Source organism: Halyomorpha halys, unplaced genomic scaffold (genome assembly GCF_000696795.3).
Source record: "Halyomorpha halys isolate HHAL.00 unplaced genomic scaffold, Hhal_1.1 Scaffold2824.1, whole genome shotgun sequence".
NCBI classification, from domain to species: domain Eukaryota; kingdom Metazoa; phylum Arthropoda; class Insecta; order Hemiptera; family Pentatomidae; genus Halyomorpha; species Halyomorpha halys.
The window spans coordinates 136,625-148,738 of record NW_027108083.1 but is presented as its reverse complement, the minus strand read 5'-3'; the positions used below and the strand labels follow the sequence as shown (position 1 = coordinate 148,738).

The following is a 12,114-nucleotide window of genomic DNA, read 5'->3' as shown; positions in this document are numbered from 1 at the left end:
TTTAATCAAATTTTCAATAGTAAAGTTGTTTTGTTATTTATTTCCTCATTGATAATAGGCTCTTATGGAGTATATATCCTCGTGAAAGATGTTAAAAGCATGCCTCTCTCTCTTTATCTATGTAAACTGTTAATTTACCATAACAAAACTAACAACTTATTACTTAAATCAGGATCTTTTATAGCAGGTGGAATTAATTTAACATAGCCAAAATCAAGGGATATTAAAAACAACATTTTATTATATTTACTATTTCACAGTTTATTAAGTTAATAAGAGCATAAAGGAATGTACTATTATTCATTAATAGTAAATTAACACTAATTTAGAACAACTTACATAAATATGAATAAAAATATAAACCATTTTTAATTTCAATCAATAAAACAGAAAAAAATACGATAAAATGAAAATTTAGAATTTCAATGTTTAATAATAATACTAAACTATTTTTGTTTCTCCTTTGACCGTAACCCTGACCATCTTCCTATACATCAATTTTTAAGGTCAACTATATATACATATATTTAATAATAATAGTTTGAAAAACGGCTTAAAGATAGCAGCACAAATTGAGAAGGTAGAAAATAATAGTTCCAATTAGAACCTTCCGAGATCAGCACTATTCAAATAACCGTTTCCCAAGTCCAAATACAGCAGTAATATTTGTATAGTAACAGTATAACTAATTGCCAAAAGATAGCAGCACAAATCAAGATAGGTAAAAAAAGTAGTTTTAATAACTGCCGCAAGAGGCCAGCACCACCCAAATAACCATTCTGAAGTCTAGCTAGAAAATTTTAATTTTGTATTAGGAGAGTAGCAACTCACAGGAGCTCAGCTAATGACCGGTAGTATTGATCCCTGGTTTGATTCTTAGCTCCTATAGTCTCCTACTCTCCTAATACAAAATAAAAATTTTCCTACTAACTTCGGAACGGCTGTTTGGATGGTGCTGGCCTCTTGCGGCAGTTATCAAGACTATTATTTTTTACCTTTCTTGATTTGTGCTGCTATCTTTAAAAAGTTATTTGAACTATTATTTTAACGTTCTTGAAATTTGAAATTATTACTATATCGTCTTTTTTTTTTTTGTTTTATTGATAGAAATTAAAAAAAGTTTATATTTTTCAATCATATTTATTTAAACACGTTCTTAATTAGTTATTATTTACTAAGAAATAATAATTTTACACTCCTTTACCCTCTTATTAGCGTAATAAACAGTAAAATAGAAAAATAACAATAAAATATTGTTTTTAAAATATATTATTATTCGAATTTGAATATGTTAAATTAATTCTACCTTTCAGTGAGTGAATATTGCATTGCTATAAAAGATCTGTCAGTTAGCACTTGTAAAACAAATCTTGTTTAAATAATTTGAGTTTATTTTTTAATAATTATACTTACTTTAATTGGATTAACGCAATTGTAATTGTGTATATTAGACGATTATGAAATTATTTAACTTTTAGAACTAAATGGTTAATTTTTAAAAATTTGAATATTAGAAAGTAGTTATCCTACAGAGCTCATTTTACTCTCATACTGTAGAAAATTTGACTGATATTAAATTAGAATAAGATAAACTTTTCAGATGTATTATTTTAGAGTAATTTAGCACTGGAAAATTTTGATATTTTTAGACTATTATAAGCATAAGACTATAAGAAGCATAATGCTGCCTTTACCTTTTGGCAGTGTTTTCCAAACAATTTTCGAGCTTAAATCATTTTGTGGCAGCCTTGCCAAGCCTAAACAGATTGTGTCACAATTATCCTGTAAGCTATTAATTATGTAGGAAAAGAAGAAAGAACATTCCAAATTACATGCTGGAATTAAACAATATAATATTGATGGTACTTCTTGTATGATATAATACTTTTAATAAGTAATTGCTAATAATTAATACCTAAGTATAAACAAAAATAAATAAATAAAAAGTACCACTACAACCCATGAAGAGTTCGAAGTTCAGTATCGATAATACATTGAACATTTCTAAATTATGTTTTTATTCCTAACCACCGGTAAACGGTAAATCTAATAGCCAGCCTAATAAACCAGCCACAAGAGAGCACTCATTTGCTGAACTCCATGTTATCCTATTCTCACCCCGCACAGGTAATCACCTCAATTTATGGTAATGAGCCCGCTGAAAGCAAAAGTGGCATAAGTCATTCTATTCTCACCATACTTCATTTTCATGATTAATAAATAATTAATTAATAACCGAGTATATTAACCCTGGATATGTAGAGGGTTATTCTTGAAACTGATTTATTTCAAATAAGAAAGATAGTTGTTCACCCTATCAAAAACTGGTTTGATTCACACAAACAGATTATTCATGGAGACTTGGTTATTAGCGCTCGGGGGATCTTAAAACATACATTTCTGTTGGAACTTTTTCATGATGACTATACTCCCCTTTACTATTAAATATTATATGAGGACAGGAAAAGTATTATAAGAAAGAAATAACATTTATAACAAAGAAAAGTTAATTTAAACCTGTTATTTAATTTTTTTTTAAAATTGATAAAATCAAATACAGAAAACTGACTGCATGATGTTTCACGGGAGGGAAATGACTAATTTCTATGATAAATAATGACCAAATAACATTATTATTAATTGCACGTGTATAATAAATTCAGTAAAATTTTCTTGAAGAATGCGTTTGGGTAAAAATGTAATAAATAAGTGAACTTATCTTTCCGAGTCAAGCGAAGAAATCCAACTGGCAGTGCCTAAAGCAAACTTATAACTTTCAACTATTAAAAACCTGTACAATAACAAATATTTCTTCTACCTCAAAAATTATTTTTGTCCAAAGTGGGACAATTTTAGTAGCGTGAGGTGCTAAGAGATTGTGTTAAGATAAAAAAATAAAAGATGTACCTCCAGAAGAATATAACAAACATTGTTATATACATTTTTAGTAATGCTCTTATTATAAAAAAAAATTATACAGAACTTCTCCTGAACTGTTGACACTCTCAAGAGTCCAGTTTTGACTTACACCACTTTTCCATGCTTGACCCATTGCTTGTGTTCAACTGTTTTGTTTATGAGAGATGTATAATCTCTAGCTGATAAGTTTACATTAATGTGATATTGTAGAATTTTTTCTAATACCATCTGCATTAGAAAAACATTTACTGGTAGTTATTATCCTATTACTTGGGAACCTCAAGACCACATTTGGTATCTTCCAGTGATAAACTGATCCTAAAATTTGGTTTATTTTTACACAAAGCCTTAACTCGAGGAACAAGGGATAAGTAAAAGAACCATTATATAATATTATTTTATTACAATAAGACAACCATAAAAAATTAGTGTTGAATTAACAATGATATAACAATCTTGTAACATCAAGAAAATTAAGTTATGTGGTAACTGAATCCAGCCAGCACTCAGAGAATTCTTTTTTAATCTTATGTTAAATATAATTTTAACTGCTTTTTCTATAATTGAGTCCAATTTTGTTGTATCATGTCACAACCCATATTTAACATTTATCTGCTAATTATAAAATTATCAATAGAGCAAAGAGTTATAATGAATATAAAAAGCAATTTTACTAACCATTTTTATCAAATTATCAATTTTTTCTTTGTTATTTTTACCTGAGCTAGACAACGTTTTAATGGAGATTTATAAGTTTGTAACAATAATTGTTATTGTGTTCAACACTACTCCAAAATAGTAAGACTACTACTAACAATACAGTACTAAAATCAATTAAAAAAATGTAATATAAGCCAATTTAATAACAACCATATTACAAATAAATTCAGTGTTTAAAGATTTTTTAGCAATGTTCTTAAAAACTTATATAAGTGTATATAAGCTTACAAAAAAAATACTGGCCAAGAAATTAATAGTATAGAAAGTAACTCCGTTTTTTTTTTTGTTTTTTTTAAATAGAACCATTCGATTTTAAAAGTCCTAACATTTGCTAATTTCAATTTTTGAATATAAAATGTTGTTACAGCCATGTGCCAATAATGTTAATTACCATTTACACATACATAATTACGATCAGTTTGACAAAGGAGGACAAGTTCATAAATAGTGTAATGTGCATTGGAACATTATTATAACAATGCTTATAAACATAGTTAGCTTATTATTTATATATTCTTTAATAGGTCAATAAATAGTTAATTATCAATTCAAACACTTCTTTCCCCCAGAGACTGTAGAGTAAAGAAACAGTTAAAGGTGTACATGCAGTCAAGTTTAAAAGTAAACACCATTCACTTAAGTCAATCTAAATGTGCAAGTGCTCCATGATAAATTATTATTAGGTAGTTAAGGTTCCAGGTCAGGAGGAATAACATTCTCACTCATGTTTCCAGAATATTGATAAAATTGTTATATTTCCAAAATATTAATAAAAATTAGTGGTCATGATTTTTTTTTGTTAGGCTTTAAATATTAACCTTACTTATCATATTAATGACATACCATTGAAGCATATTTTATTATGACCTTTAACTTTCTACCCTGAAATGCATCATACTTCTCTTGTCTGCTTATGTATGAAAATTATAGAGGTAAAACCAGGTGTACAAAAACTGGAGAGTGAGAAAAATTCTAAGATAATGCGTACAAATTTTAGTTTTTGTTTTTAAATGAAAGTATTATCAAAAAATTATTATTATTAATTTATAAGCTTTGAATTTTGAGAATTCACTAATTAGTTGGCATCACCTGACATTCCCTTTAAACTTGAACATAGCACTGTAAGTATATTTAGAACCCGTTTTTAATAGGTATAGAACTCTTTTTTTGTTTGTTTTTTCAAGTGAAACTTCTTTACTTACTAAGATTCTATAACTAAAAAAAAAATTGCTACAGGAATAAATTGATTTCATGATGCAAAGCGAAAAGGAAGTGGTAGGGTGGGGGGAGGGGTGTAAATCTCGTTAATCCTATAAGAAAAATTGTTATATTGTAATAAGAGAGTATGAGTTTAGAGGATCTTAACAAACCTAGCAGTGCTGGTCCAGTTGAGTGAGCTCATAAATATTCATAAAAAATCCCTGCTAGAAATGACTTAGGAAATGGCTATTCTTTCTATTATAATAATTATCCTGGAACAAATATTTTCTGCCTTAAACTATAAGAGAGAATGGATGATCATTATTAATAAAACTTGAATGCATTATTTAATTTGCAGGTTTACCTTCAGTCGCCCGGTCCCAAAATTGACAAAATTAACTTATTTTTACCAACCATTACCTAAATTTTGAAAAAAGTTACATCCTCTGTTTTGCTAAACTGAGGTTGATTGCCTTTTCCTTCATAAACTGTCATTTATAACCTGATTTCATTTGTCATTTATTTTATTTTTAAAATTTTTAAGAAAAATATTTATTCACTTTAAAAGATGCTTGCTGATGATTAGACAATAATATTTATTATATTTTAGGGGAAATAAATGCAAACATAATCTTTTAATTAAGTTTAATAGCCTTTTTCACTCATGCTTTTTCTTTATCCATAAAATAATAGACATTGCTTTCAGAAATATGTCTAAATTCTAATACATTTGATACTTTAAATCCATTGTGGAATGTACAAAATCTTGTAATAAATGTTGATACAATATGGCAAAAATAGCAACATCAAATACATTAAAAATACTTCAGTGCTTAAAAGTGATTTTGATTACATACAATTAACTTTCACTTTATCTATCTATCTTACTTGTAAAATTATTCATTGTCAAAAAACAATTAACATCTTTATAATTTTAAAATAAAATCAGGTTTCTTGACTATTTACACATATAATTTTTGTCAAGAAAAATAACTTACTTATAACTAAATTAAAATGTATCTTTTAAAAAAATAAAATATACAAATGCATGCTGCCCTTGACAGGGTAAGGGCTCATTCAAGGATTAAGGAAATGTTCAAGCATATCCACGCATTTCATTTCTCTTGATTGAACTTGCGAGGCAAAAGGCAAATATAACACCAAGCAGCTGAAAAATAAAAAAATAATAATCTTAATTTCTGATAATTTAAACAAAAAGATATAGTAAATCAATTAGTTTAATTTTTTTTTTTATGAACAAGCTTTGCTCTATGTTTGATTAAATATTTCAAATAAAAATACATAAAATAACCATGAAGCAAATGGGACTTCTGAGAGATCTATAGCAACAGGTTGGGTGATTGTATTTTTATTGTCTTATAGAGCCAGCAGCAAAATATAAAAACAAATAGAATAACCTCATCATAACTTTAATAGATATTCACACATACATATACTGGAATATCTTCTATCAAGATACAAATAATATTGATATTCTTTTGTATCTGATATTTTGGTAGCTTGATACAGAATTGAACAAGCATTTTATACTTAAGTAACTAAAAAGATGGATTGTTACTTTTTTAGAACAAAAAAATAACACATAGGAAAGCAGTAACTTTAGACAAAGTTATTTTGTTTTGTTTTTTACTTTAATCCTTTATTCCCTTCATTTTCTTAATATTACGGAGAATTTGTCTCAAGAAAACATTTAAGCCTTTAAAATGGAGTCATATAAGAGAAAAACACTACAAAATTTATTTTTGTATTATTGAACAAATCTTGTTCAACAGTTAGGACATCATATCCACAGAAAACTCATGAGGGTCCTGATTTTTAATACATATTGATGTTTTAGAAATTAGAAAGTTAATAAGTTTTTATTTATACAACAGATGAATCAAATTTATAATTTATTATAATACTCATTTTGATCCTATTTTCGTTATCTATTGAAAATATTAGTTCAGTTCTGAAATTTTAAGGTATTTTTAATAAACATTTTGCCAGGCTGCAATAATAATAATTAATATAAATTTATTGAACTTAGGAACATAATTAATTATAATTCTGAATGGTATATTTATCATTATAGTATTTTAATACATCATTAATAAATTATCATTATGGTATATATACCATATTGTAGTGTCAGACTGCTGTTGATACAAAGTATCATTCAGATGGTTATATTAGATAGAATCCCCAACCCAACTACACCCAAAACATGTATCAACTCGGACTGCTATTGATGCAAAATATTATTCAGACAGGTGCAGCAGATACAATGCTTCCCTCCCCCACCCTACTCTCAAGGCCAATAACAGTTGGCTATTTTTATGTGTTTTTTTAAAAAGTAAGTATTTTTTTAGTAGATAAAAGTAGTTAGTCCAAGTAAGGTGATCAGCTTTATCCGATCCCTTAAATATTTTGTATGTGCCTGTTGAAACATATCACCTTGATTTCAGCTAAGGCCAACTCTGTACATTTTTCCTTTATAAACTACTTTTCAGTATCAGATAAAAAAATATCAGATTAATACAATCTTACTCATACCTAAAACTTTCACCAGTACTTTACGATGATACATTTTTCAAATGCATAGACTTTTCTTTAAATTTTGATATGTACATAAACCCATGGGGGGCAGCGGTAGTCTACTAACACACAGGTTGTCAGATCGAATCCCGCTGCCACCCGGGCTTTTTTCAAGCATAAAATAATGTAAAATTCCCTTACAACCTCCCCCAGGCATTTGTGAGGCCCTATGCCAAAGGGAGGCACTCACAAAAAAATAGCCTTGGAAGTGACAAACCCTACCGAAAAAAACATGTCAAAAACATGTATTTCCTAATACATCGTGCGAGGACTTAGACCTTCGTGGTCTGTTGCCCATTTAATAATAATAATATATACACATTCACACATCAACCATAATAAATTATATATTTAATTTTTCCTTACCTCAACACCTCCAACAGTTACAGAGATAATTCCTAAGGACTGAAGGATCAACTTAATGAAGTCCGTTGCAACCTGCTTGCATCCCTTTTGGTAAGCTTCATTAGCTGGGCAAGTACTATTATTTTGTTGCCGATTCATGCAGCAAGAAGCAGGGATTTCCTTGTGATTGCTTGTGTAATCGTTATAATCTGTGACTCCACAGCACTCCAGCTGTTAAAAGTAACCCAAAATGAATTTAATTGTAGAAATAATACAAAAGAAAAAAATTAAATATTCATAATAGAGAAAATAAAAATAAATATCAGAATATAATTTACAATGCTTATAATGAAATACTTACAGTTGATTGGATTTCAGACATCTGTACAATTGCTTCCTTATCATCATGAATAGCTTTATCAAATGTTTCATCTAAGTATTTAGAGAAAGTATCAGGGAACCTGGATTTGTAAACAAAAGCGAGGACACCCAACGCTATCTGTGCTAAGAGCAAGATTGACAAGATCACTCCATACTGAAAAAAACCCCAAAAAAAACATATTAACTAATGAATTTTCTAAATTCATGTGTATGATCATACACAACTTGGTAACGGATAAAATCAAAATTTTACAATGTAAAATGTTTTTAGTTACCAGGTTTTACCTTCAACCAAGTCACTTACCATAACTTAACGATATCAATGTTATTCTCTAAAGAAAACAAATTAAAAATTTATTCAACAATTTATGAAATCAGCATTAATATAGCCAAAAACAATTCATCAAAAACTTGAGTTACCTTGTTTTACAACTAACTCTTCAATAACATTGTTTTTCACCAGAAATATAACTAGAAAAAAATTTACTACTTAAAAAAAATAGATATTTTCAAGGTAACAATGCATTTCTATCAGTAGCAGCACAAGAGGCCTTTTATGGCTAAAGGTCTGATGTTTACTATTATCATTTATTACTCACTGATAACTTTCTTCAGTTCATCTTAATAATTTAAGTTCAGTTCAATTTACTTAAAATACTGCTCAAATAAGAATAGATTGTAGGATGAAAGGCAATCAAAAACGGTATAAAAATTGTAAAAACTATTTATGAATAACCAATGTCGAATGTAGTACCAACTTAAATTTATTTCAATTAAAAAATAAATTATCCATAATTTCAAAAAGACTAGTCAAGTCTTAATTAAAATTACTTTTTAATATTTATTGCATGTATTACATTAATTGATATATTTTTGTATCTGCCTTATTTCTGTTATTGTTTTTGTTTTTATTTAGATAATATCTCTATTAAATTTTCCACTATATTAATTAGGTCTTCCATTAATTGTATTCAATAAAAATACAAAATAATATTATATGTTACAAATTATATTCCATCTATATTCCTAAAATTACAATTTAGGCTCTATTTGTACAAGTATATGTACTTATATTAATGTAAAATTCGTATATAATTTTTAATTATTTTTGTATGTAAATGGGTTTATCCTGTATAAATAAATAATAAAATGCTTGATTTTTGGATTTTATATTTGGACCTAGAAAGGTAAACCCTTAAATTTTGAGTGGGATAATTTTTTTTTCTAGGTTTATTCCAGTAGTTCATTATAAAAATAATAAACCAATACTATACATCTTAAAAAATAGTAATTCATTTAGTTGATACATAAAGAATATTCACTCACGGTATTAAGGTAGCAGGAGTCCTCCCTGATGGCACCGCAACAGCCGAAGAAGGCTATGAGGAAGACAGCCGCCCCAACACATATGAGGAGAATTGAAGTGATGTTGAGCTCTCCTTCAAGGAACGTCTTCAGGGATCTTCCCTGGATATTGGCGTAGATGCTCACACCAAGGACTGTCAGCCCTAGGAGCTATAACAAATGAAATAATCAGAACATATAATAATCTATATATATTTTTTTGTATATTAGAAGGGTTTTATTTTATATTGGGTAGTTTTGTGTTAAATCCTTCCTTTTCATCTTCCTCTTCCCTCATCTTTAGGATGACCCATCTTTCAGTAGTAACATAGCTCTTTTTGATTTTTATCCCTTATTGAATACTTTATCTTAAATTAAAAAATTTATTTCATAATGCACACTACTGAGGTATTTTATTTTCTCTACTACACTAACTCACCAGTGAGAGAGTCACTGAGTTGGTGTGATAGGAAAAAAAACAACTAAGTAGTGTACATTATGAAATAAATATTTTAATTCAAGATTATTCAACAATAGGTAAAAATCAAAATGAACTATATAACTACTTAAAACATGGTTCATAGTGAAGATAGAGGAAGAGCCCTGAAAAGTTAATAAAAAAAGATTTATGTAATAAAGACATTAGATAGACTTTTAACAAAACCATCTAATACAAATAAAAACCTTAATAGAAAATATGATATTATTCTCATATTAAGCAGACATAGAAAACTAAATAAAACTAATAAAAAATAAACAATAATTCAAAAATATAATATGGTATATGCCTCAGTTGAAATAGTTCAATCGGTATCAATCCTTTTGAAAATATCAACAAATAAAAATCCTTCAACAGAATTGAAGATTTTTTGACAGAACTGATGAATTAACGATTATTCTAGTTAGAAAACATAAAAATAGAGTTCAGTAATTTATTTGTCACTTTATTCATTCATTGCCTATTCTTTAAAATTTATGAAGTCAATGTGAAATAGATTAAAAAACGCCATAAAACCTAAATGAGGAAATACTCCTTTCTTCCTTCTATTCAAAATATAAAACTGATTTTTTATTTTATTTTCATTTTAATTACTATAAATAGTAAACAATTGTTAAAGAAAAACTCTTCTTCATAAAGACTTAATAGTTAAAAAATAAAATAAAAAGAATAGTCGTATTTTCCCTTCATTTTTGTTAGGAAAAGAGATAAAAAGTGTTTCAACTGTTTCACTAATGAATGATATTAGATGGTTTCATGGCAGATCATAAAAGGTAGCTATTAATACATTACAAAAACTATTTACTTATCTAAAACATATAGTAAACTAGGGTAAAACAACAAGATGATGTAAAATATTAATTTTTTCAATTAATTATTTTTAGATAAACTTCAACAATGTTGTTCTTAAAACACAAGGATAAAAATATATTGTATAATTACTAGACAAAATTGATGAGTCGGCCAAACATAGGTAGGGAGAATAAAAAATGGCGGCAGTTTCAAAACGTTAAAAATAATTAATTTTAACATTTAGTTTTCATCGAACAACTATAAATCAATTAATTTTAGCAAATATCATGAAAACTACTATTCTTAAGAAGGTAAAGGCCATTAACTTCTTTATAGTCCATTAAACTAGCTTTAATTTGAGTGCTAATAGGCATCTGTACGTCACATAGTTCTTGAGATATAGATTTCTCAAAATAAATTAACTAGCTACTAATCTTTCAGTAGATTTTTAAGAAATTTTGCTTTTTAAAAAGCCATATCTCGAGAACTATTGGACGTAAATAGCTCTTTTAGGGCTAATATTTCAGCAAATTTAATCTTCTTTAAATAATGTTCTCTTATATTTTCTAGTGTTGTGGTAATTTTTAAAATAAAGAGCTCCGAATGAAAAATTAATGGTTTTTTTAAGGTTTTGAAACAGCCGCCATTTTTTATTCCCCCTACCTCTACTTGGCAGGCTCTTTTGACTAGTAATTATACATAGTTTTCATTAAAGTAATCAAAAATTGGGGTGAGATAACTGCCTTTTTTTCTTCCCGGCTCTTGTACTAACAGCTTCCCTACCAAAGAAAAATTTATTTTAAACAAAATCTCTTAAATACATGATTCTTGTAATACGAATTTTTGATTAATTTCCTGCTTTTTGTTAGGGAATTGAAATTCATAAGAAAATACGACTGTTTCTAAACTTATGTTTCAGATTAACATTATTTCAAACCACAGAATACTGGCAAATACTGAATACAAAAGAAATAATCAATTTAAAAATGAACTGAGAGCAATTTATTTATCTCACGATTTGATAGGTTTGCAATTTTCCAAGAAGCAATTCAGGTGTTTATTTTTTGCACTAATGAATCGATACTAAGTCAATATGTAAATAAAAGAGATAACAAGCTATCGGTATCGATAATGTTTAAGGGAAAACAAGGAGGTTACGATAATACTTGGAAACATCAATTTTAGAACAATTTCTGGATAAAAAAATGTATTGTATTGTAAAAAGGAAGGTAAAAAAACCAGAACATACCACACTACCTTGAAGAGTTGTGAATCAGTTAAGCGATGAGGCTTCGGTAGGAGGGAATCTTGTAAGA

The 12,114-nt window shown here is 27.7% G+C and overlaps 1 protein-coding gene across 2 annotated transcripts in view; it reads right to left on the bottom strand.

The window, feature by feature from the left end:
• Window positions 1-5,469: 5,469 nt before the first annotated feature.
• The window catches only part of LOC106691720 (23 kDa integral membrane protein), a 60,059-nt gene continuing 53,414 nt past the window's right edge, over window positions 5,470-12,114 (bottom strand). For both annotated transcript variants that reach the window (XM_014437575.3, XM_014437574.3), the window contains exons 2-5: window positions 9,490-9,678; window positions 8,144-8,317; window positions 7,804-8,013; window positions 5,470-6,007 (exon numbers count right to left, since the gene is read on the bottom strand). In XM_014437575.3, the coding sequence (XP_014293061.1) occupies window positions 5,936-6,007; window positions 7,804-8,013; window positions 8,144-8,317; window positions 9,490-9,678 (645 nt within the window). In that variant the 3' untranslated portion in view covers window positions 5,470-5,935. The remainder of the gene's footprint in view (window positions 6,008-7,803; window positions 8,014-8,143; window positions 8,318-9,489; window positions 9,679-12,114) is intronic.